Source organism: Lutjanus erythropterus, chromosome 10 (genome assembly GCF_056507025.1).
Source record: "Lutjanus erythropterus isolate fLutEry1 chromosome 10, fLutEry1.hap2, whole genome shotgun sequence".
In the NCBI taxonomy this organism is placed as follows: domain Eukaryota; kingdom Metazoa; phylum Chordata; class Actinopteri; order Lutjaniformes; family Lutjanidae; genus Lutjanus; species Lutjanus erythropterus.
The window spans coordinates 4,300,027-4,326,707 of NC_139326.1; the positions used below are offsets into that span (position 1 = coordinate 4,300,027).

The window sequence follows — 26,681 nt, forward strand, 5'->3', positions numbered from 1 at the left end:
ACAGCAATCAAAATAGAGACAGCGCTTTCCTTTTTTAAAAAAAGATGATTAATTCTGTAACTTCGTCCCCCAGACGTCATGTTTCTCAGCCAGTAGAGAGACTCCCTCCACCCAAACTGTGATGAGGTCTGTGCCCTGATGGCACGACCCCAAAAAGTTTTCATTGCCTTTGTTTCCTGTTAAAAGTGCTGTAAAAAAACACACACACACATTTGAGGCATATGTTGCTTGCTTGATTTTTTTTTATTCATTCAGTTTTCTCATTCGAAACTGAATTAATTTTTTTAGTGAAGTTATTAAAGCAGTACAGAGAAGAAAGTGAGAAGATGCTGTTTTTCAAAGCCAACAGTCCAGAGAAAAATGAACTTTCTCAGCACAATTTTCAATCACACAAATGATGGTGAGGGATTTTCTGTTCAATTAATGACTTGTCACCAAAAAGTCACACACTGACAATGTTACACTGTAAAAATGAAAAAGTCAATAAAATTCAAAATTTTCAACTAACTGCAACACATCTTTGAGCTCAACTCTTTAAGTTTTATAAAAGGTTTCTAGTTTTATTTTATTTTTGTTAACTTTTAACTTTTTTTTGTATCTTTTCTTCTTTAGATAATCTTGAATATAAGTTAACTCTACTCAAGATTATAGGTTGGTAAACTTCTTCTTTTTCAAACCCTAAGAGTTTGAGTTGGCTTCAAAACTCAAAAATATGTTGCAGTAAGTGGCCTTGACTTTTTACAGTGCAGCTATTTCGTACAGAGAGAATGACAACATGGTTTCAAAACAGCAAAACACCTGTTTAAAACAGGGAATAAAAGAAATTAATTTATATCAATGTGTTGTTTCTTCATGTTGCCCTTCAGGCAGTGGACTCCGTACAAAAGGAGATCACTGTCCTTTCCGCCACACTTCAAAGCGTACGATCCAAGCTTCAGTTTCTCATTACAGGTTTTTACGTGGTCGTCACCACCACGCAAAAAGTCGTCATATTCCCAGATCTCTACCACCATCTTGTCGGATTTGACGTTGGTAAACTTGAAGTTCTCGTACCACCTCGGTTCGTAAACATCATGAATCACACGGGTCTGCTTGGCTTTGCCGTCGACTGTCACCTGTGAAAGATCAAACGGGGAAATGTGATATTTTTTATCTTTTTTCTCCACATGGAGAATAACTATTCACATATACTCTTGAATTAAAAGCAGGGCTGTTTCTAGTTTCTTTACACTTTGAGTACATTTCAGAGACTGTACTTTTTCACTTTTACTGCAAAAGGTGAATCAGTACTTCTTTATTTACACAAATAAAAGTACTTCTACTCGAGTAAATGTTTGGTTGTATTCTGGGAGAGACAGCCAACAACTCACCTTCACATATGGATCTGGCGGATTCAAGGCACCATCCCCCTCAAGAACCGCGGCTCTCATCACGAACACCTCCAGGTTATCACAGACAAATGAACTTGCCTGGAATGGCAGCACAACCAGCAGAACAACAAACACGGCGAGCTTCATCTTCAATTTTGTCTTCACCCTCAGAAGAGAAGATGCTCCTAGTTAACATGTCCTGCAAACTGGACTATTTTATAGAGGGCTGCAGAGATACAGGGAGGAGCTTCACACAGGTATACGTGTCTCTATGTTGGCATGATTCCAAATAATATTTAATTTTGACACAAGCAGAACTGGAAATATTGCCTCAGTGCTTTATGCCTCCAGCAAACAGTCCCTTCAAACACATTTATGTGATGAAGATGCTGGAGGAATTTAATAAAAGGTATTACGTGTATTTTTTGGTGAGATGGAAATCATCACTACATTGACATGAGTGTTGTTATCAGCATGTTATTTTAACCTTGCTTGTGTGTTGCCTCTACGTGTCCACCACTTCTTGGTGAAAAGGTCACTCGATATTGTCAGGATGTTGAATTCACATCCCTACTAAGACAGGGTCATTGCTGGAACGTTGCTGCAAGATAATGTTAAGTGTTGTGTTGCAGGAACATTGCTACATGGTAAATGAATGAACATCACAATCACAACATTGCAGCAATTGCAAAACGTTTCCACTGGTTTTTGGAAATGTTGTGACAATGTCCCTTTATATTGCTGGAACATCACATGCAACTTTTCTACTAAGACAGGTTCCCTCTCGTAACATTACTGCAACGGAACATTTTAAGTGTAATGTTGCAGTAACATCGCTGCAGGGACATAATGTGTTTATAGGGGTAGAGCATCTCATAGGCCCAAGAGACAGATTTAGGGGCCCTGGGCAAACTCAGGTATGGGTCCTCCATCCTGTCATATTTTCATCCTTCCTCTAATTGAGAATGTTAGTATTTAATAGTAATACCACACTGTAAAAAGGGTGAGATTTGGGTTTTATCCAAAGTGTCTTCAAACACTGCTTTTCAGTTTTACAAGACAAGAGACTTTGTGGATGAAGCATCACGGGTTAGTTTGGAAAATGTACGTCAGGTTAACCTCCTCACCTCTGTTAAACAGCAGCACACAGACACTCTCCTGAGCCTGGCTATGGAACCATGTGGGACCATCTCCCACACAGTGGACATGACGGTCCTGAACGAGGCTGCTGCTAAACCCATCTCTAATGTCCACACTGACACACAAACCATCGCTGATATAGTTGAGCAAAAACAAAGTTACCTTTCTGTATGTCCTAGCATAATATTTGATGGTTTTTATGTATTTGTATGCTGTACGTAATTGTTTTTTTTTTCATTGGACTGGTCAGACAGATGTGAACAACTGCCAACTCCTGACAGATAAATGTTCAAATTCACCTTTCACTCAATAGTAAATCTTTGTTCTGTCTGAAACCTACCAGCCACTCTGACACTTTCCAAGCACTTGGTTTAAACACAATTACCCTTACTTTCTACACATTAAGACGAAAAAGACATAAGATGACAAACAAGACAAAAAATCAAAATGTAAGACAAAATACTAGATGTCAAAGAAAGATAAATTAAAATCAATATAAAAGCCATGACAAAAACATGATGTAAAAACCAGAACAAGATAATAAAAAAAAATGTAACAAGAAAAACTAAATAAAAGACTTCACAAGACGCGAAAGACATAACCTGACTGAACAAGATGAAAATGATGTAAAAGACAAAACAAGACAAAAAAGACAAAACAAGATGGAAAACAATGTAAAAGATTTAAGACATAAAACACGTAACAAGACGTGAAAGACGTATCAAGACAAAGGACGTACAAGACATAACAAGATGAAAAAGAACGTAAAAGACGTACCTAAGACAAACTACATAAAAGATGTAACAAGATGAAAAAGGTGAAAAAGAAAAAAGATGTAACACAACAAAAAAGGCATATTAATATAAATCATCTAAAAGACATAACAAGTGAAAATGCAAAAGATGTAAAAGGATTGAAAAAAAGATGTAACAAGTAAAAAAACGTAAAAGTCGCAATAATATCAAGACAAAAAAGACGTAACAAGATGAAAAAAAATCTCCACCTGGATTTAAGGATGGACTGATTATTTAAGGACTTTTTTCCCACTGTAGAATCTACTGGAACTACTTTCTTTCTGCAGTAGATTGTACTGTACACAGAAAATAGTTCTACATCAAACTGCGCTTAACAAGGTCTGTGGATTATCTTGAGTACCTGCGTCATGATTTCCAGAAAAGAGACACTGGTGTGTGAAATTTTCAAATATTTTTTGAGCTCCAAAAATGTCATCTTGTCCCGTTCTGCTGGAGAGAAGGCGGGCACCTCTGCAGCTTCACACCAAAACTATCTAGATCCAACTTCTCAAACTGTGGGGCAAATGTCACCGGTGGTACCTGAGCTCCATCGAGTGCTGCACTGAGTAATCTCTGAAATTACAAAAAAACAAAAACATATAATTAAAATACAACAAAATTTCAAATGTAAATAATTTAACCTACAAGATGACTGAATAAATTTCATATAAGTTTTGTCTTGCCTGTAGTATTTTTGTTTCACTATCAGCCTTCCATGTGGTCATGTTCTTGAATGCAACATGCACACAAGTCATTCATGATTAGTTCACAGTTACACCGTGTGGCTGACAACAGTCAACAATAAATAATCTTTATTTTCTTTATTATTAGGATAATCCTTCCTCCTTCCTACAGCTTCAGTTGTAATGTCAGTAGCTGGAGAGTGTAATATTTTCTGAGGTGGTACGTGGTGTAAAAGGTTTGAGTAACACTAATATAGATGGATAAATAGCACTACAGGTAAGAGGAAAATATGTATTTTTATATTGTCAGGTTAAATTTCTCTTTAAGCTATGGGCTGAAATAGGATAGGACACAGCCATGGGTTTAGGAATTGCTTTCATAGCTGGAAGATGGAACTTTTCCTATCTTTGGAACTTAAGTTAAGATCAGACAAGCAGTTCTGACGTGTTTCTGGGATGAGGCCCATGAGTGGTACCTCACAGTGTTAGCAGTCACGTTGACTGAAACTTGTTTTTCCATCCTGGTGTAATTCCTTGTGTTTGCCATGAATTTGACTGCAGATAAAATAAGAAGTGAATGCAAAGAACTAAAGAGCAAACTAGCTGTACAAATGTTGAATATGTACACATCTGCAGGGCAAAATGAACTTGTGACAGGTTGTTTTTGATCAGGGAGAGAAATTAACATCAGTCACCAGCCAAGTGCTTTGAGAGTGTGAACGTGGCCAAAAGGTTTCAGACAAAAAAATAAGGATTTGCTGTTGAGTGGCTGGTGATTTTGAACATTTATCTGTCATCTCAGAGGTCCACACATTTGTTACTCGAGTAGAAGTACAGGTACTTGAGTAAAAAGAGGTCAAAGTAGAAATACTGAATCGACTTCTTTTCTGAAGTAAAGGTAAAAAGTACAGGCTTATAAATGTAAGTAAAAAAAAAAGTATACATAACATTTTTTACTGTCTGTTTTCTGTGCAAAGATAACCGAATCTCACCTTTCCCTCTCTGTCTGTGCCGTCTTGTTACGTATTTTGTCATGTTTATGTCTTGTAAAGTCTTTTACAATGCTTTCCTCTTGTTATGTCTCGTTTACTGTTTTCATCTTTGTACTTTCTATCTCATTTCATGTCATTTTTTTCTCATGTCTTTTATATCATTTCACCTGGTATTTGTAATCCACTACTTCCCATCTCTGTTGTTGGTAGATGATGAGTTACGCCGCTGTTACACTGTTGATATGTTACAGCGTAACAGTTATTCAACAGTATTTTTGCATCACCTGTTCAATGTCGTCTTTGTGATGTTTCCTGTACATTATGTAATGATGTTGCTGCAATGTTGCTAAGAGGTGACAATTTACATGGGATCCAAACACAGTATGCTGCTGCAATGTTGTGATTGTGCCATTTTTTCATTTATGATGCAGCAACATTATGCTTAAAATGTTACATTGCAACAAAATTACAGCAACATTATACCTAAAACAGCAGTATTAAGTCATGTTTCTCACATTATTTCCAAAGAGTGGTGAAAACGGTGGGAAACTGCTGCAATGTTGTGGTTGTGAAGTTTAATTTATTTATAATGTAGCAATGTTCCTGCAACACAACACTTAACATTATCTTGCAGCAACGTTCCAGCAATGACCCTGTCTTAGTAGGGATGTGAATTCAACATCCCGACAATATCGAGTGACCTTTTCACCAAAAAGTGGTGGACACGTAGAGGCAACACACAAGCAAGGTTAAAATAACATGCTGATAACAACACTCATGTCAATGTAGTGATGATTTCCATCTCACCAAAAAATACACGTAATACCTTTTATTAAATTCCTCCAGCATCTTCATCACATAAATGTGTTTGAAGAGACTGTTTGCTGGAGGCATACAGCACTGAGGCAATATTTCCAGTTCTGCTTGTGTCAAAATTAAATATTATATGGAATCATGCCAACATAGAGACACGTATACCTGTGTGAAGCTCCTCCCTGTATCTCTGCAGCCCTCTATAAAATAGTCCAGTTTGCAGGACATGTTAACTAGGAGCATCTTCTCTTCTGAGGGTGAAGACAAAATTGAAGATGAAGCTCGCCGTGTTTGTTGTTCTGCTGGTTGTGCTGCCATTCCAGGCAAGTTCATATGTCTGTGATAACCTGGAGGTGTTCGTGATGAGAGCCGCGGTTTTTGAGGGGGATGGTGCCTTGAATCCGCCAGATCCATATGTGAAGGTGAGTTGTTGGCTGTCTCTCCCAGAATACAACCAAACATTTACTCGAGTAGAAGTACTTTTATTTGTGTAAATAAAGAAGTACTGATTCACCTTTTGCAGTAAAAGTGAAAAAGTACAGTCTCTGAAATGTACTCAAAGTGTAAAGAAACTAGAAACAGCCCTGCTTTTAATTCAAGAGTATATGTGGATAGTTACTCTCCGTGTGGTGATAAAAGATAAAAATATCACATTTCCCCGTTTGATCTTTCACAGGTGACAGTCGACGGCAAAGCCAAGCAGACCCGTGTGATTCATGATGTTTACGAACCAAAGTGGTACGAGAACTTGAAGTTTACCAACGTCAAATCCGACAAGATGGTGGTAGAGATCTGGGAATATGACGACTTTTTGCGTGGTGGTGACGACCACGTAAAAACCTGTAATGAGAAACTGAAGCTTGGATCGTACGCTTTGAAGTGTGGCAAAAAGGACAGTGATCTCCTTTCGTACGGAGTCCACTGCCTGAAGGGCAACATGAAGAAACAACACATTGATATAAATTAATTTCTTTTATTCCCTGTTTTAAACAGGTGTTTTGCTGTTTTGAAACCATGTTGTCATTCTCTCTGTACAAAATAGCTGCACTGTAAAAAGTCAAGGCCACTTACTGCAACATATTTTTGAGTTTTGAAGCCAACTCAAACTCTTAGGGTTTGAAAAAGAAAAAAGTTTACCAACCTATAATCTTTAGTAGAGATAACTTACTTTTCAACAAGAGTTGAGCTCAAAGATGTGTTGCAGTTAGTTGAAAATTTTGAATTTTATTGACTTTTTCATTTTTACAGTGTAACATTGTCAGTGTGTGACTTTTTGGTGACGAGTCATTAATTGAACAGAAAATCCCTAACCATCATTTGTGTGATTGAAAATTGTGCTGAGAAAGTTCATTTTTCTCTGGACTGTTGGCTTTGAAAAACAGCATCTTCTCACTTTCTTCTCTGTACTGCTTTAATAACTTCACTAAAAAATTAATTCAGTTTCAAATGAGAGAACTGAATGAATAAAAAAAAATCAAGCAAGCAACATATGCCTCAAATGTGTGTGTGTGTGTGTTTTACAGCACTTTTAACAGGAAACAAAGGCAATGAAAACTTTTTGGGGTCGTGCCATCAGGGCACAGACCTCATCACAGTTTGGGTGGAGGGAGTCTCTCTACTGGCTGAGAAACATGACGTCTGGGGGACGAAGTTACAGAATTAATCATTTAAAAAAAAAAAGGAAAGCACTGTCTCTATTTTGATTGCTGTTTGTGTTTATTACACAACTATTTTCCTTCTGCTATGAGCCGAAGAAATGCAATGCATTTTATTTCTATATTTCAAGCCAAAGTCAAAGTTTTCTCATTTTTTTTCCAAAAACACAGTGTATATTTAAAAAACCAAGAAAACTGTGGGGTCTGTTAAAATAAAAAACAAAACAAAACAAGAATTGTTGTCAGTATTGCCCCAAGGAAATTTAAAAAAGCATTGCATTTTTCATGGTGAGGACATTAAAGATTAACAGTTAACAGTATAACATTAATGTAAAATCAAGCCAAGGAATAAAGAGAAAGATAAAGATCAAATGGCTGAATAAATGGATAAAAGTACATGTGTAAATGTACACAAGCCCGCTCGGTAAGGAGAGAAAATAGTCCATCAACCGAGCAGTGAACCAAGCGGCTGCATCCTGGAAAGCGTTGATGCAGGAATACAGGATCCTCTGAGAATACAGGTCGCTCTGTAAGCATCTACGGCGCTCCCTGAGCACTCAAAATGTATGTTTTTTTTTTCCACCTGAACCGGCTTTCTGTCCTCCAGCACAGACACAACAACACTTGAGGTGTGTTTGCAAAATTTGGTCTTGCTCTTGTGAATGCTGAGAAAATTGACAGAATTATAATAAGAAATTTTATTTATATAGCGCTTTTCCAAAACAGGGTTTACAAGTTGGTGGACAGTGTTGGTTCCAAACCTGAGGTCTGGTTCCCCCTTAGGTGGGTGCCAGAGATCACAGGGCGTCACGTCAACTAAAATCACAATATCAGGGTTCATACACCTTTTCTAAAATCAAGCACTTTTTAAGGATTTTCAAGGTGCTTTTTCAAGCTTTTCCAGCACCTCACATCAGTGGTAAAATACATATTTATATATAAAATGATGATTTTACCTCTGCATTGCATTAAATCACATGTTATTGTGCTATTTTCGACCAAAATGATGTTTTGTGATAGAATTATACAGATGGGTGAGAAATTAAAGGAAATCACAACAAAGTTTCATCTTTCAAAATGTGTCACCTGTCTGTAAGTCGACTCGACTTCCTTTTAGGGTTGTGAATTTTGAGCATTTTCTTTAACCAATAGTTGAAAATGCTAACAACTGATTAATTGATTTATCATTTATTTCAAGTTTAATTTTAAGTTTCCTCATCCAGTGAATTGCTCCACCAGACAAGGCGATGTCTGGTGATGGCGAACTCTCAATCAGCTTTGTTTTTTAGTTTGGAGAGAGAGAGAGAGAAGCATTTGAGGACCTCAGGGCCTGTGATGGCACAGGGGGATTAAAAGTTCAGAAAAGTACTGTGAGGCTAAACTGCTTCAGGCTTTAAAAAAAGATGATGAAATTTTTAAAATAAAGAGAGTGAGGAGAGAAATTTTACGCTGCAGCCAGCGAAAAGAGAGTTGCAATAGTCAAGCCATGATGAAATAAGACCATAAATGACTGTTTGTGTGCACATGATTGTATTACAGATTTGACGGTGCTTTTCAAAGTAAGGTTGCTATCAAAGAAAACACCAAGGCTGCCACACTGTTGGTAATAAAATTGGAATATGAGCCTTGAATGTTTCAGATTTGAGTGTTGGAGTTTTCAAGACGTCTTCGAGTCGTCTTCGAGTTGTCTTCGAGTCGTCTTCAAATAAGCTGAATGAAATTCTGCACCAACCATTTACGTGCATCTTCAAGACAGTTAGTGAGACCATTTTACTGATGTTATTTGGGTCATAGTTGAACTAAACCAGGGTATCATCTGCATCAAAATGTAAACTAATACTATGCAAACAGAACTGGGCCAAGGACTGAACCCTGAGGAACCCCACTATGCAGTCTAGAGGCAGAAGACCTAGAACCAGCAATATCAACACAAAAAATCAGTAAGATAGGACTTAAACTATTCAACCACTGCCACTGAGGCCCATTCATATCTCATTACACATTAAAATGATTATGGTGGGGTTTTTTTGTTGGTTTTTTTTTAATGGATCTATAACAAAGATGTTTTCCGAAGTCTAGTAAATGACGTGTTGGCGAGGACATTTCTGCAGCAGGAGAATATTTAATTTAAAATGATATTTTGAACACATTTTGCTTTTAACAAATGTTGCACTGCCTGAAATTTGAAAATTGCAGTAGACCAGTAGTTCCATAAAATTTTGATTAATTGTTCATACTCTGATGGATGAGGGAAATTTTATGGGTAAAAAAGCTTAAAAACTTTTTTCAAGTCTTTGGATTAATGTCTACAGATGGGACGGGAGAGAAATAAGTGTGTCTAGAGTTTTTAACTCCAAAACGCCTATTAATAGATGACTTAATTCTCTACATGTGGCTCAGATTCATGTGAAATAGACCACCACAGCTGTCAGATGGTGTTCATGTGAGTATAATCAAAACCGTATTTTGACAGAATGTAAATTCCTGTAAAACAGTGTGTTCTTCAATCTGACAACATACATCAAGAGCTGAAGTGCACTGTGGTTGACTACACAAGAGAGAGAGAGACAAAAAATAAAGGTGGTGGAACGAGCTGAGTGGTCATCGTAAGAGAGTAATAGAGGAAGAATTTAGTCTTCGACTGCCAAAGCAGTCTATCTGTAAACGACAGAATGTTGCTGTAACATAATGTTTTAGGTATAATGTTGCAGTAATTTTGTTGCAACGTAACATTTTAAGCATAATGTTGCTGCATAAATGAAAAAATGGCACAATCACAACATTGCAGCAGCATACTGTGTTTGGATCCCATGTAAATTGTCACCTCTTAGCAACATTGCAGCAACATCATTACATAATGTACAGGAAACATCACAAAGACGACATTGAACAGGTGATGCAAAAATACTGTTGAATAACTGTTACGCTGTAACATATCAACAGTGTAACAGCGGCATAACTCATCATCTACCAACAACAGAGATGGGAAGTAGTGGATTACAAATACGTCAATACTGCACTTAAATAAAGTTTTCAGGTATCTGTACTTCACTTGAGCATTTATTTTTCTGACAACTTTTGACATTAACTCCAATGTTAAATGTATTATGTTATATGTTATATGTTTAATAGGCTTGTTACTTCAGTTTTAATGCATTTCAGGGGAATTATTCATACGTTTTATTTGACCTCATTGCCCATCACCTTCCCAACATCAAGACTGGTTTCAAGCTGACCTAACGAGACAAAAATTATGTAAAATACATAACAAAACAAAAATGATGATATAAAACATACTATGACATAACAGGATGAAAACATAACAAAATGTAATGAGACAAAAGCAACATAACAAGATGTAATAACAATACAAACTACGTAAAAGACATAACAAGACAGAAACCATGTAACATGACACAAAATGTAAAATACGTAACAAGACGGCACAGACAGAGAGGGAAACTCGACGGTGGATAAAAGGTGAGATTCGGTTATCTTTGCACAGAAAACAGATGGTAGAAATGTTATGTATACTTATTTTTTTTTACTTACATTTATAAGCCTGTACTTTTTACCTTTACTTCAGAAAAGAAGTCGATTCAGTATTTCTACTTTTACCTCTTTTTACTCAAGTACCTGTACTTCTACTCGAGTAACAAATGTGTGGACCTCTGAGATGACAGATAAATGTTCAAAATCACCAGCCACTCAACAGCAAATCCTTATTTTTTTGTCTGAAACCTTTTGGCCACGTTCACACTCTCAAAGCACTTGGCTGTTGACTGATGTTAATTTCTCTCCCTGATCAAAAACAACCTGTCACAAGTTCATTTTGCCCTGCAGATGTGTACATATTCAACATTTGTACAGCTAGTTTGCTCTTTGGTTCTTTGCATTCACTTCTTATTTTATCTGCAGTCAAATTCATGGCAAACACAAGGAATTACACCAGGATGGAAAAACCAAGTTTCAGTCAACGTGACTGCTAACACTGTGAGGTACCACTCATGGGCCTCATCCCAGAAAAACGTCAGAACTGCTTGTCTGATCTTAACTTAAGTTCCAAAGATAGGAAAAGTTCCATCTTCCAGCTATGAAAGCAATTCCTAAATCCATGGCTGTGTCCTATCCTATTTCAGCCCATAGCTTAAAGAGAAATTTAACCTGACAATATAAAAATACATATTTTCCTCTTACCTGTAGTGCTATTTATCCATCTATATTAGTGTTACTCAAACTTTTTACACCACGTACCACCTCAGAAAATATTACACTCTCCAGCTACTGACATTACAACTGAAGCTGTAGGAAGGAGGAAGGATTATCCTAATAATAAAGAAAATAAAGATTATTTATTGTTGACTGTTGTCAGCCACACTGTGTAACTGTGAACTAATCATGAATGACTTGTGTGCATGTTGCATTCAAGAACATGACCACATGGAAGGCTGATAGTGAAACAAAAATACTACAGGCAAGACAAAACTTATATGAAATTTATTCAGTCATCTTGTAGATTAAATTATTTACATTTGAAATTTTGTTGTATTTTAATTATATGTTTTTGTTTTTTTGTAATTTCAGAGATTACTCAGTGCAGCACTCGATGGAGCTCAGGTACCACCGGTGACATTTGCCCCACAGTTTGAGAAGTTGGATCTAGATAGTTTTGGTGTGAAGCTGCAGAGGTGCCCGCCTTCTCTCCAGCAGAACGGGACAAGATGACATTTATGGAGCTCAAAAAATATTTGAAAATTTCACACACCAGTGTCTCTTTTCTGGAAATCATGACGCAGGTACTCAAGATAATCCACAGACCTTGTTAAGCGCAGTTTGATGTAGAACTATTTTCTGTGTACAGTAGAATCTACTGCAGAAAGAAAGTAGTTCCAGTAGATTCTACAGTGGGAAAAAAGTCCTTAAGTAATCAGTCCATCCTTAAATCCAGGTGGAGATTTTTTCCATCTTGTTACGTCTTTTTTGTCTTGATATTATTGCGACTTTTACGTTGTTTTACTTGTTACGTGTCTGTGTGCTGCTGTTTAACAGAGGTGAGGAGGTTAACCTGACGTACATTTTCCATTTTGCATGTGACGTTCCAGCAATATAAAGGGACATTGTCACAACATTTCCAACAACCGGTGGAAACGTTTTGCAATTGCTGCAATGTTGTGATTGTGATGTTCATTCATTTACCATGTAGCAATGTTCCTGCAACACAACACTTAACATTATCTTGCAGCAACGTTCCAGCAATGACCCTGTCTTAGTAGGGATGTGAATTCAACATCCCGACAATATCGAGTGACCTTTTCACCAAGAAGTGGTGGACACGTAGAGGCAACACACAAGCGAGGTTAAAATAACATGCTGATAACAACACTCATGTCAATGTAGTGATGATTTCCATCTCACCAAAAAATACACGTAATACCTTTTATTAAATTCCTCCAGCATCTTCATCACATAAATGTGTTTGAAGAGACTGTTTGCTGGAGGCATACAGCACTGAGGCAGTATTTCTAATTCTGCTTGTGTCAAAATTAATTATTATAAGGAATCATACCAACATAGAGACACATATACCTGTGTGAAGCTCCTCCCTGTATCTCTGCAGCCCTCTATAAAATAGTTCAGTTTGCAGGACATGTTAACTAGAAGCATCTTCTCTTCTGAGGGCGAAGACAAAATTGAAGATGAAGCTCGCTGTGTTTGTTGTTCTGCTGGTTGTGCTGCCATTCCAGGCAAGTTCATATGTCTGTGATACGCTGATCGTGACCGTGATGAGAGGCAGGAGTCTTGAGGGGGATGGTTTCATGAATCCACCAGATCCATATGTTAAGGTGAGTTGTTGGCTGTCTCTCCCAGAATACAACCAAACATATAAAATTGGGGATGTTGGTTTTTGATGTAGTGTGCTACTTTTCTTAATGTCTCAAAAAACCCAAATCCCACTTCAGTCTTCCAACCACATAATTTAAGGTCTCATGGACATAATAGTACACATATAACAAGTATTCGAAATCAGATTTGATCCCAGTTCAAAATATTGTCATCGAAGGTTTTGTAGACTTTCCTGTATTGGAATTAGGCTGTTTCTGTTTGTAGATTTATTACGTGATTCATTCTGCAAACCAATCCTACGAAATCCACACCAGTTGCTGTGTGGGTGCAACAAAACTTCTCAAGTCAAGTTGCTACTGGATTTAAGTCACGACGACTGAACAGAATAGTCACATTAGTCACATCATGTCAATATGAGCAGAAGAAATTCTGTCTATAAGAATAATCCAACAGATGCATGAGCCCCTCAAATTTAAACTGTTAACTGATGCCTGAATTTCATCCACCAATGTCAAAGAAATGAAAGTTTTTTTGTTGTTTTTTTCAGCTCTTTTTTGATCAATAAATAATACCCTCACATTAAATGTACCTGTGCCCATCGAGCTTTGGATTTTAGAAATCCATCATGTACTTTACATACAATTCTTAGAAATGTTTTCTAAGAAATTCCCCTTAAAGTTAAGAGCAGATCTTAGTAAAGATGAAAACAGTACACGTTCTTTACTTGAATAGAGGTACTTTTATTTGTGTAAATAAAGAAGTACTGATTCACCTTTTGCAGTAAAAGTGAAAAAGTACAGTCTCTGAAATGTACTCAAAGTGTAAAGAAACTAGAAACAGCCCTGCTTTTAATTCAAGAGTATATGTGAATAGTTATTCTCCGTGTGGAGAAAAAAGATAAAAATATCACATTTCCCCGTTTGATCTTTCACAGGTGACAGTCGACGGCCAAACCAAGCAGACCCGTGTGCTTCATAATGTTGTCAATCCAAAGTGGCACAAGGACTTTACGTTTTCCAACGTCAAATCCGACAAGCTGGTGGTAGAGATCTGGGAATATGACGACTTTTTTCATGGTGGTGACGACCACCTAAGAACCTGTAAGGAGAAACTGAAGCTTGGATCACACGTTTTGAGGTGTGGTGAAGAGAGCAGTGGTGCCCTTGCGTACGGAGTCCACTGCCTGAAGGGCAACATGAAGAGAGAACAACTCAGTGAGTGGACAGTTATAAGTCGGCCAGCCAAAAGGCCTGTCCAAAGGCCCAAATGATTACTTCTTTCACAATACTGTTCTTTTCTTTTATTCCCTGTTTTAAAAAGGTGTTTTGCTGTTTTGAAACCATGTTGTCATTCTCTCTGTACAAAATAGCTGCACTGTAAAAAGTCAAGGCCACTTACTGCAACATATTTTTGAGTTTTGAAGCCAACTCAAACTCTTAGGGTTTGAAAAAGAAAAAAGTTTACCAACCTATAATCTTTAGTAGAGATAACTTACTTTTCAACAAGAGTTGAGCTCAAAGATGTGTTGCAGTTAGTTGAAAATTTTTAATTTTATTGACTTTTTCATTTTTACAGTGTAACATTGTCAGTGTGTGACTTTTTGGTGACGAGTCATTAATTGAACAGAAAATCCCTCACCATCATTTGTGTGATTGAAAATTGTGCTGAGAAAGTTCATTTTTCTCTGGACTGTTGGCTTTGAAAAACAGCATCTTCTCACTTACTTCTCTGTACTGCTTTAATAACTTCACTAAAAAATTAATTCAGTTTCAAATGAGAGAACTGAATGAATAAAAAAAAATCAAGCAAGCAACATATGCCTCAAATGTGTGTGTGTGTGTTTTTTACATCACTTTTAACAGGAAACAAAGGCAATGAAAACTTTTTGGGGTCGTGCCATCAGGGCACAGACCTCATCACAGTTTGGGTGGAGGGAGTCTCTCTATTGGCTGAGAAACATGACGTCTGGGGGACGAAGTTACAGAATTAATCATTTTAAAAAAAAGGAAAGCGCTGTCTCTATTTTGATTGCTGTTTGTGTTTATTACACAACTATTCTCCTGCTATGAGCAGAAGAAATGCAATGCTTTTTATTTCTATATTTCAAGCCAAAGTCAAACTTTTAAGTTCTGAAAAAGTTTTGCCAAGTTATAATGTTTTGTTGGGATAACTCTACTTTTCAAAGGCACTGTTAACTTGACTTTGTTATTTTTTGGATGCTTGAAAATTTAATGGTTGCAACTGAAAATATTAAATAGTTAATCCTTATTCACTTTCATTTCAATGAGTTTGTTTAACAAGTTTTATAATACAATTTTTAGGTAGTGAAACGTTTTCAAGACAAGAGTGTTTCAGGCTGAGGACATTAAAGGGTAAAAGGTAATAATTAACATAAGTTGAGTTGACCTACCTTTTGTTAATGAACCTTGTAAATAGCATAAAGTATTGTAGGACAGAGGCTAAGACTGTCCTGTTTTCTACTTCTCTCGGCTCAGACCAAAAGGAAAATGGAATCATAAACAGCGGTAAAAAATAATAGTAGAGTCAGTGTTTACAATTGCAACCATTAATTTTCAGCTCACTGTGAACAATATTTGATCTTAATTATCTATTGAAATAAGTTGCATTGAAGTTTTGAGTTTTCTCATTTTTTTCCAAAAACACAGTGTATATTTAAAAAACCAAGAAAACTGTGGGGTCTGTTAAAATAAAAAACAAAACAAAACAAGAATTGTTGTCAGTATTGCCCCAAGGAAATTTTAAAAAGCATTGCATTTTTCATGGTGAGGACATTAAAGATTAACAGTTAACAGTATAACATTAATGTAAAATCAAGCCAAGGAATAAAGAGAAAGATAAAGATCAAATGGCTGAATAAATGGATAAAAGTACATGTGTAAATGTACACAAGCCCGCTCGGCAAGGAGAGAAAATAGTCCATCAACCGAGCAGTGAACCAAGCGGCTGCATCCTGGAAAGCGTTGATGCAGGAATACAGGATCCTCTGAGAATACAGGTCGCTCTGTAAGCATCTACGGCGCTCCCTGAGCACTCAAAATGTATGTTTTTTTTTTCCACCTGAACCGGCTTTCTGTCCTCCAGCACAGACACAACAACACTTGAGGTGTGTTTGCAAAATTTGGTCTTGCTCTTGTGAATGCTGAGAAAATTGACAGAATTATAAGAAGAAATTTTATTTATATAGCGCTTTTCCAAAACAGGGTTTACAAGTTGGTGGACAGTGTTGGTTCCAAACCTGAGGTCTGGTTCCCCCTTAGGTGGGTGCCAGAGATCACAGGGCGTCACGTCAACTAAAATCACAATATCAGGGTTCATACACCTTTTCTAAAATCAAGCACTTTTTAAGGATTTTCAAGGTGCTTTTTCAAGCTTTTCCAGCACCTCACATCAGTGGTAAAATACATATTTATATATAAAATGATGATTTTACCTCTGCATTGCATTAAATCACGTGTTATTGTGCTATTTTTTCGACCAAAATGATGTTTTGTGATAGAATTATACAGATGGGTGAGAAATTAAAGGAAATCACAACAAAGTTTCATCTTTCAAAATGTGTCACCTGTCTGTAAGTCGACTCGACTTCCTTTTAGAGTTGTGAATTTTGAGCATTTTCTTTAACCAATAGTTGAAAATGCTGACAACTGATTAATTGATTTTTTTTTTAAGTACTGTGAGGCTAAACTGCTTCAGGCTTTAAAAAAAGATGATGAAATTTTTAAAATAAGGAGAGTGAGGAGAGAAATTTTACGCTGCAGCCAGCGAAAAGAGAGTTGCAATAGTCAAGCCATGATGAAATAAGACCATAAATGACTGTTTGTGTGCACATGATTGTATTACAGATTTGACAGTGCTTTTCAAAGTAAGGTTGCTATCAAAGAAAACACCAAGGCTGCCACACTGTTGGTAATAAAATTGGAATATGAGCCTCGAATGTTTCAGATTTGAGTGTTGGAGTTTTCAAGTCGTCTTCGAGTCGTCTTCAAATTGTCTTTGAGTCGTCTTCAAGTAAGCTGAATGAAATTCTGCACCAACCATTTACGTACATCTTCAAGACAGTTAGTGAGACCATTTTACTGATGTTATTTGGGTCATAGCAGAACTAAACCAGGGTATCATCTGCATCAAAATGTAAACTAATACTATGCAAACAGAACTGGGCCAAGGACTGAACCCTGAGGAACCCCACTATGCAGTCTAGAGGCAGAAGACCTAGAACCAGCAATATCAACACAAAAAATCAGTAAGATAGGACTTAAACTATTCAACCACTGCCGCTGAGGCCCATTCATATCTCATTACACATTAAAATGATTATGGTGGGTTTTTTTTGTTGGTTTTTTTTTAATGGATCTATAACAAAGATGTTTTGCGAAGTCTAGAAAATGACGTGTTGGCCAGGACATTTCCGCAGCAGGAGAATATTTAATTTAAAATGATATTTTGAACACATTTTGCTTTTAACAAATGTTGCACTGCATGTAATTTGAAAATTGCAGTAGACCAGTAGTTCCATAAAATTTTGATTAATTGTTCATACTCTGATGGATGAGGGAAATTTTATGGGTAAAAAAGCTTAAAAACTTTTTTCAAATCTTTGGATTAATGTCTACAGATGGGACGGGAGAGAAATAAGTGTGTCTAGAGTTTTTAACTCCAAAACGCCTATTAATAGATGACTTAATTCTCTACATGTGGCTCAGATTCATGTGAAATAGACCACCACAGCTGTCAGATGGCGTTCATGTGAGTATAATCAAAACCGTATTTTGACAGAATGTAAATTCCTGAAAAACAGTGTGTTCTTCAATCTGACAACACACATCAAGAGCTGAAGTGCACTGTGGTTGACTACACAAGAGAGAGAGAGACAAAAAATAAAGGCGGTGGAACGAGCTGAGTGGTCATCGTAAGAGAGTAATAGAGGAAGAATTTAGTCTTCGACTGCCAAAATGGCACGTTTCCACCGGTTTTTGTAAATAATGTGACAACATGACTTAATATTGCTGAGATGTCACATGCAACATCCCTACTAAGACAGAATGTTGCTGTAACATAATGTTTTAGGTATAATGTTGCAGTAATTTTGTTGCAACGTAACATTTTAAGCATAATGTTGCTGCATCATACATGAAAAAATGGCACAATCACAACATTGCAGCAGCATACTGTGTTTGGATCCCATGTAAATTGTCACCTCTTTGCAGCAACATCATTACATAATGTACAGGAAACATCACAAAGACGACATTGAACAGGTGATGCAAAAATACTGTTGAATAACTGTTACGCTGTAACATATCAACAGTGTAACAGCGGCGTAACTCATCATCTACCAACAACAGAGATGGGAAGTAGTGGATTACAAATACAAAAGACATAATCATGACAAAATACGTAACAAGACGGCACAGACAGAGAGGGAAACTCGACGGTGGATAAAAGGTGAGATTCGGTTATCTTTGCACAGAAAACAGACGGTAGAAATGTTATGTATACTTATTTTTTTTTTACTTACATTTATAAGCCTGTACTTTTTACCTTTACTTCAGAAAAGAAGTCGATTCAGTATTTCTACTTTTACCTCTTTTTACTCAAGTACCTGTACTTCTACTTGAGTAACAAATGTGTGGACCTCTGAGATGACAGATAAATGTTCAAAATCACCAGCCACTCAACAGCAAATCCTTATTTTTTTGTCTGAAACCTTTTGGCCACGTTCACACTCTCAAAGCACTTGGCTGGTGACTGATGTTAATTTCTCTCCCTGATCAAAAACAACCTGTCACAAGTTCATTTTGCCCTGCAGATGTGTACATATTCAACATTTGTACAGCTAGTTTGGTCTTTGGTTCTTTGCATTCACTTCTTATTTTATCTGCAGTCAAATTCATGGCAAACACAAGGAATTACACCAGGATGGAAAAACAAGTTTCAGTCAACGTGACTGCTAACACTGTGAGGTACCACTCATGGGCCTCATCCCAGAAACACGTCAGAACTGCTTGTCTGATCTTAACTTAAGTTCCAAAGATAGGAAAAGTTCCATCTTCCAGCTATGAAAGCAATTCCTAAACCCATGGCTGTGTCCTATCCTATTTCAGCCCATAGCTTAAAGAGAAATTTAACCTGACAATATAAAAATACATGTTTTCCTCTTACCTGTAGTGCTATTTATCCATCTATATTAGTGTTACTCAAACCTTTTACACCACGTACCACCTCAGAAAATATTACACTCTCCAGCTACTGACATTACAACTGAAGCTGTAGGAAGGAGGAAGGATTATCCTAATAATAAAGAAAATAAAGATTATTTATTGTTGACTGTTGTCAGCCACACTGTGTAACTGTGAACTAATCATGAATGACTTGTGTGCATGTTGCATTCAAGAACATGACCACATGGGAAGGCTGATAGTGAAACAAAAATACTACAGGCAAGACAAAACTTATATGAAATTTATTCAGTCATCTTGTAGGTTAAATTATTTACATTTGAAATTTTGTTGTATTTTAATTATATGTTTTTGTTTTTTTGTAATTTCAGAGATTACTCAGTGCAGCACTCGATGGAGCTCAGGTACCACCGGTGACATTTGCCCCACAGTTTGAGAAGTTGGATCTAGATAGTTTTGGTGTGAAGCTGCAGAGGTGCCCGCCTTCTCTCCAGCAGAACGGGACAAGATGACATTTATGGAGCTCAAAAAATATTTGAAAATTTCACACACCAGTGTCTCTTTTCTGGAAATCATGACGCAGGTACTCAAGATAATCCACAGACCTTGTTAAGCGCAGTTTGATGTAGAACTATTTTCTGTGTACAGTAGAATCTACTGCAGAAAGAAAGTAGTTCCAGTAGATTCTACAGTGGGAAAAAAGTCCTTAAATAATCAGTCCATCCTTAAATCCAGGTGGAGATTTTTTTCCATCTTGTTACGTCTTTTTTGTCTTGATATTATTGCGACTTTTACGTTTTTTTACTTGTTACATCTTTTTTCAATCCTTTTACATCTTTTGCATTTTCACTTGTTATGTCTTTTAGATGATTTATATTAATATGCCTTTTTTGTTGTGTTACATCTTTTTTCTTTTTCACCTTTTTCATCTTGTTACATCTTTTATGTAGTTTGTCTTAGTACGTCTTTTACGTTCCTTTTTCATCTTGTTATGTCTTGTACGTCCTTTGTCTTGATACGTCTTTCACGTCTTGTTACGTGTTTTATGTCTTAAATCTTTTACATTGTTTTCCATCTTGTTTTGTCTTTCTTGTTATGTTTTGTCTTTTATGTAATTTTCGTCTTGTTCAGACAGGTTATGTCTTTTGTGTCTTGTGAAGTCTTTTATTTAGTTTTTCTTGTTCTGGCTTTTACATCATTTTCATCTTGTTATGTGTTTTTCATTTTGTCATGGCTTTTATATTGATTTTAATTCATCGTCTTTGACATCTAGTATTTTGTCTTACATTTTGATTTTTTGTCTTGTTTGTCATCTTATGTCTTTTTCGTCTTAATGTGTAGAAAGTAAGGGTAATTGTGTTTAAACCAAGTGCTTTTAAAATGTGAAAGTGGCTGGTAGGTTTCAATATTATGTAACATTACACTTAAAACGTTGTTACACTGCAGTGACGTTACTGATGGAATTAAATGTCCACTTGGACTGAAGGATGGACTGATTAGATTTTGATGGTCAAACTTCAAGGGTCAACGTCAGTGTGACCTCAAGCTTGTCCTGTCTTGTGATGTGATATCTCAGGAACACCTGCACAGAGTTTCTTCACATTTGGCACAAGTGTCCACTTTCATGACGGGCAGATAGAACTTTTCATATCTTTGAAACTCACGTTAAGCGAGGACAGTTCGGACATTTTTCTGGGATGAGCTGAATCTCAATCAAATGAACTGAAAGTTGTTTTTCCATCCCGGTGTAATTCCTTGTGTTTGTCATGAATTTGACTGCAGGTAAAACAAGCAGTGAATGCAAAGAACCAAATGTTGAATATATACACATCTGCATGGCAACAGAAACTTGTGACAGAACGTTTCTCCCTGTTTGATCAGGGAGGGAAATTAACATCCTTCACCAGCCAAGTGCTTGGAAAGTGTCAGAGTGGCTGGTAGGTTTCAGACAGAACAAAGATTTACTATTGAGTGAAAGGTGAATTTGAACATTTATCTGTCAGGAGTTGGCAGATGTTCACATCTGTCTGACCAGTCCAATGAAAAAAAAAAACAATTACGTACAGCATACAAATACATAAAAACCATCAAATATTATGCTAGGACATACAGAAAGGTAACTTTGTTTTGTCAACTATATCAGCGATGGTTTCTGTGTCAGTGTGGACATTAGAGATGGGTTTAGCAGCAGCCTCGTTCAGGACCGTCATGTCCACTGTGTGGGAGATGGTCCCACATGGTTCCATAGCCAGGCTCAGGAGAGTGTCTGTGTGCTGCTGTTTAACAGAGGTGAGGAGGTTAACCTGACGTACATTTTCCAAACTAACCCATGATGCTTCATCCACAAAGTCTCTTGTCTTGTAAAACTGAAAAGCAGTGTTTGAAGACACTTTGGATAAAACCCAAATCTCACCCTTTTTACAGTGTGGTATTACTATTAAATACTAACATTCTCAATTAGAGGAAGGATGAAAATATGACAGGATGGAGGACCCATACCTGAGTTTGCCCAGGGCCCCTAAATCTGTCTCTTGGGCCTATGAGATGCTCTACCCCTATAAACACATTATGTCCCTGCAGCGATGTTACTGCAACATTACACTTAAAATGTTCCGTTGCAGTAATGTTACGAGAGGGAACCTGTCTTAGTAGAAAAGTTGCATGTGACGTTCCAGCAATATAAAGGGACATTGTCACAACATTTCCAAAAACCGGTGGAAACGTTTTGCAATTGCTGCAATGTTGTGATTGTGATGTTCATTCATTTACCATGTAGCAATGTTCCTGCAACACAACACTTAACATTATCTTGCAGCAACGTTCCAGCAATGACCCTGTCTTAGTAGGGATGTGAATTCAACATCCCGACAATATCGAGTGACCTTTTCACCAAGAAGTGGTGGACACGTAGAGGCAACACACAAGCGAGGTTAAAATAACATGCTGATAACAACACTCATGTCAATGTAGTGATGATTTCCATCTCACCAAAAAATACATGTAATACCTTTTATTAAATTCCTCCAGCATCTTCATCACATAAATGTGTTTGAAGAGACTGTTTGCTGGAGGCATACAGCACTGAGGCAATATTTCCAGTTCTGCTTGTGTCAAAATTAAATATTATATGGAATCATAGAGACACGTATACCTGTGTGAAGCTCCTCCCTGTATCTCTGCAGCCCTCTATAAAATAGTTCAGTTTGCAGGACATGTTAACTAGGAGCATCTTCTCTTCTGAGGGTGAAGACAAAATTGAAGATGAAGCTCGCTGTGTTTGTTGTTCTGCTGGTTGTTCTGCCATTCCAGGCAAGTTCATATGTCTGTGATACGCTGATCGTGAACGTGGGGGCAGGCGTGGATCTTGAGGGGGATGGTGACGTGAATGAGCCAGATGCATATGTTAAGGTGAGTTGTTGGCTGTCTTCTCAAGTCAAGTTGCTACTGGATTTAAATCACGACGACTTAACAGAATAGTCACATTAGGAACATTTTCATGTCAATATGAGCAGAAGAAATTCTGTCTATAAGAATAATCCAACAGATGCATGAGCCCCTCAAATTTAAACTGTTAAGTGATGCCTGAATTTCATCCACCAATGTCACAGAAATGAATTTTTTTTTTTTTTTTAGCTCTTTTTTGATCAATAAATAATACCCTCACATTAAATGTACCTGTGCCCATCGAGCTTTGGATTTTAGAAATCCATCATGTACTTTACATACATTTGATCTTTCACAGGTGAGAGTCGACGGCAAAACCAAGCTGACCCGTGAGATTCATAATGAGGAAGATCCAAGGTGGGACCAGGACTTGACGTTTACCAACGTCAAATCCGACACGCTGGTGATGGAGATCTGGGAATATGACGACTTTTTTCATGGTGATGACGACCACCTTAGAACCTGTAAGGAGAAAATCACCGTTGGATCGTACATTTTGCAATGTGGCACCGCGAGCAGTGGTGCCGTTTTGTACGGAGTCCACTGCCTGAAGGGCAGCATGAAGAGACAATTCCTCAGTGATTGGAAAAATGTACAAGTCTGGTAATACAAAACCCCTTTCCTGTAATACCAATGATTATTTTTTTCACAATACTGTTCTTTTCTTTTATTCCCTGTTTTAAACAGGTGTTTTGCTGTTTTGAAACCATGTTGTCATTCTCTCTGTACAAAATAGCTGCACTGTAAAAAGTCAAGGCCACTTACTGCAACATATTTTTGAGTTTTGAAGCCAACTCAAACTCTTAGGGTTTGAAAAAGAAAAAAGTTTACCAACCTATAATCTTTAGTAGAGATAACTTACTTTTCTTCTTTAGATAAACTTGAATCTTTGAGTTTTATAAACACACACAGAAAGAAATGTTTTTCAAAAACTGGTCACAGAGAGCTGTGGACCTTATCTGTCATTATTTGGGTGCCTGAAAAGCAAACAGTTTTAATAAAAAATGTTAAAATATTAACCATCATTCACTTCAGTCAGTTTACTCAATGCTTTTTGAAATACAGTTTTTTGGGGGTTCTAAAACTCAAAGATTCAAGCTTATCTAAAGAAGAAAAGATAAAAAAAACTTAAAAGTTAACAAAAATAAAATAAAACTAGAAACCTTTTTCAAAACTTAAAGAGTTGAGCTCAAAGATGTGTTGCAGTTAGTTGAAAATTTTGAATTTGATTGACTTTTTCATTTTTACAGTGTAACATTGTCAGTGTGTGACTTTTTGGTGACGAGTCATTAATTGAACAGAAAATCCCTCACCATCATTTGTGTGATTGAAAATTGTGCTGAGAAAGTTCATTTTTCTCTGGACTGTTGGCTTTGAAAAACAGCATCTTCTCACTTTCTTCTCTGTACTGCTTTAATAACTTCACTAAAAAATTAATTCAGTTTCAAATGAGAGAACTGAATGAATAAAAAAAAATCAAGCAAGCAACATATGCCTCAAATGTGTGTGTGTTTCTTTTACAGCACTTTTAACAGGAAACAAAGGCAATTAAAACTTTTTGGGGTCGTGCCATCAGGGCACAGACCTCATCACAGTTTGGGTGGAGGGAGTCTCTCTATTGGCCGAGAAACATGACGTCTGGGGGACGAAGTTACAGAATTAATCATTTTTAAAAAAGGAAAGCGCTGTCTCTATTTTGATTGCTGTTTGTGTTTGTTACACAACTATTCTCCTGCTATGAGCAGAAGAAATGCAATGCTTTTTATTTCTATATTTCAAGCCAAAGTCAAACTTTTAAGTTCTGAAAAAGTTTTGCCAAGTTATAATGTTTTGTTGGGATAACTCTACTTTTCAAAGGCACTGTTAACTTGACTTTGTTATTTTTTGGGTGCTTGAAAATTTAATGGTTGCAACTGAAAATATTAAATAGTTAATCCTTATTCACTTTCATTTCAATGAGTTTGTTTAACCAGTTTTACAATACAATTTTTAGGTAGTGAAACGTTTTCAAGACAAGAGTGTTTCAGGCTGAGGACATTAAAGGGTAAAAGGTAATAATTAACATAAGTTGAGTTGACCTACCTTTTGTTAATGAATCTTGTAAATAGCATAAAGTATTGTAGGACAGAGGCTAAGACTGTCCTGTTTTCTACTTCTCTCGGCTCAGACCAAAAGGAAAATGGAATCATAAACAGCGGTAAAAAATAATAATAGAGTCAATGTTTACAATTGCAACCATTAATTTTCAGCTCACTGTGAACAATATTTAATCTTAATTATCTATTGAAATAAGTTACATTGAAGTTTTGAGTTTTCTCAGTTTTTTCCAAAAACACAGTGTATATTTAAAAAACCAAGAAAACTGTGGGGTCTGTTAAAATAAAAAACAAAACAAAACAAGAATTGTTGTCAGTATTGCCCCAAGGAAATTTTAAAAAGCATTGCATTTTTCATGGTGAGGACATTAAAGATTAACAGTTAACAGTATAACATTAATGTAAAATCAAGCCGAGGAATAATGAAATACAACATCATCATCAACAAATAAAACAGCCAAAAGTAAAGATAAAATGGCTGAATAAATGGATAAAAGTACACACCAAAGAGCAGATTTTAAGGCAATCCATCAGATAGTTGTTGAGATATTTCAGTCTGGACCAAAGTGGTGGACTGACCAGCGGTGGACTGGTGGACTGACCTGACAGTCCCCCTCCCCACCGACACACACACAAACACAAACACACACACACACACACACACGAGCATGTTGCTATATACGTCCTTGAGGAAGAGGAACAGATCCTATTCAGCAGCTTCTGTCTGGCTCTGCTGACAGCAAGGTCAAAAAGCCTGCTCGGCAAGGAGGGAAAATTGTCCATCAACACTTGAGATGTGTTTGCAAAATTTGATCTTGCTCTTGTGAATGCTGAGAAAATTAACGGAATTATAATAAGAAATTTTATTTATATAGTGCTTTTCCAAAACAGCATTTCCAAGTTGGTGGACAATGTTGGTTCCAAACCTGGGGGTTGATTGATTTATTATACGATTAATTCTCCAAACCAATCCTAAAAAATCCCTGTCAGTTGCTATGTGAGAACAACAAAACTTCTCTTCTCCCGCTGCTGCAGCTGCTCTCTGAGTCTCAGCCAACTCAACAATGTGGAGCTGAAGCTGTTATATCACTGATTTAACACAAACAGTGATATAACCTGCAGCTGTCAGTCAACTGTGAGCTGATGCACCCCAAAAATGGTCAAATGAGCTCTTTTTGAACCAGGTTTTCTAATAGTTAGGAACATTTTTCATTCAGATGTTTGTGGGTGCTTAATGAGAAACCAAACTTTGATATCATATATGCATTTTAACATTTTAAGCCAAGGTTCTAGTGGATTTAAGGTCAGTCAAGTTAACAGAATAGTCACATTCGTAAAATTTTCAACTGTCAATATGAGCACAAACAATTACATATTCTAGAATAATCTAACAGATGCATGAGCCCCTCACATTTAAATTAATTAATTGATGCCTGAATTCCATCCACCAATGTCACAGAAATGAAAAGTTAGCTTTTTTTTGCCCTTTTGATAAAAAAAATAATGCCCTTATATTAAATGTACCTGTGCCCATAAAGCTTTGGACTTTAGAAATCCATCCATGTACATCTGAAAAAAAATACTCCAAATGATATTCCCTATCATTTAAATTGTCTGTACTCTGACTATTTGAATAAAAGAAGTAGGATA

General features: G+C 36.7%; 3 protein-coding genes across 3 annotated transcripts; 2 read left to right on the forward strand and 1 right to left on the reverse strand.

The window, feature by feature from the left end:
* Positions 1 to 220: 220 nt before the first annotated feature.
* LOC146319844 (cytosolic phospholipase A2 zeta-like) lies at positions 221 to 1,568 on the reverse strand. The gene is made up of 2 exons (XM_084729426.1): positions 1,371 to 1,568; positions 221 to 1,115 (listed from the first exon to the last, which is right to left on the reverse strand). Exons 1-2 carry the CDS (start codon positions 1,515 to 1,517, stop codon positions 825 to 827), a joined length of 438 nt encoding a protein of 145 aa, XP_084585552.1. The 5' UTR covers positions 1,518 to 1,568; the 3' UTR covers positions 221 to 824.
* Positions 1,569 to 6,007: 4,439 nt separating this feature from the next.
* Positions 6,008 to 7,282, forward strand: LOC146319845 (E3 ubiquitin-protein ligase Itchy homolog). Its single transcript, XM_084729427.1, has 2 exons — positions 6,008 to 6,214; positions 6,469 to 7,282. The coding sequence occupies exons 1-2, from the start codon at positions 6,068 to 6,070 to the stop codon at positions 6,757 to 6,759; spliced, it is 438 nt and encodes a 145-aa protein (XP_084585553.1). The 5' UTR covers positions 6,008 to 6,067; the 3' UTR covers positions 6,760 to 7,282.
* Positions 7,283 to 13,128: 5,846 nt separating this feature from the next.
* LOC146319846 (uncharacterized) lies at positions 13,129 to 15,108 on the forward strand. Its single transcript, XM_084729428.1, has 2 exons — positions 13,129 to 13,290; positions 14,226 to 15,108. Exons 1-2 carry the CDS (start codon positions 13,144 to 13,146, stop codon positions 14,559 to 14,561), a joined length of 483 nt encoding a protein of 160 aa, XP_084585554.1. The 5' UTR covers positions 13,129 to 13,143; the 3' UTR covers positions 14,562 to 15,108.
* The last annotated feature ends 11,573 nt before the right edge of the window (positions 15,109 to 26,681 follow it).

What these genes read in the sequence shown, in the direction of transcription:
- LOC146319845 (XM_084729427.1), top strand. Translation starts at nt 6,068, where the DNA reads ATGAAGCTCGCCGTGTTTGTTGTTCTGCTGGTTGTGCTGCCATTCCAG. An exon ending in CGCCAGATCCATATGTGAAG is followed by an intron (nt 6,215 to 6,468) that starts GTGAGTTGTTGG and finishes GATCTTTCACAG; the next exon opens with GTGACAGTCGACGGCAAAGC.
- LOC146319844 (XM_084729426.1), bottom strand. Translation starts at nt 1,517, where the DNA reads ATGAAGCTCGCCGTGTTTGTTGTTCTGCTGGTTGTGCTGCCATTCCAG. An exon ending in CGCCAGATCCATATGTGAAG is followed by an intron (nt 1,116 to 1,370) that starts GTGAGTTGTTGG and finishes GATCTTTCACAG; the next exon opens with GTGACAGTCGACGGCAAAGC.
- LOC146319846 (XM_084729428.1), top strand. Translation starts at nt 13,144, where the DNA reads ATGAAGCTCGCTGTGTTTGTTGTTCTGCTGGTTGTGCTGCCATTCCAG. An exon ending in CACCAGATCCATATGTTAAG is followed by an intron (nt 13,291 to 14,225) that starts GTGAGTTGTTGG and finishes GATCTTTCACAG; the next exon opens with GTGACAGTCGACGGCCAAAC.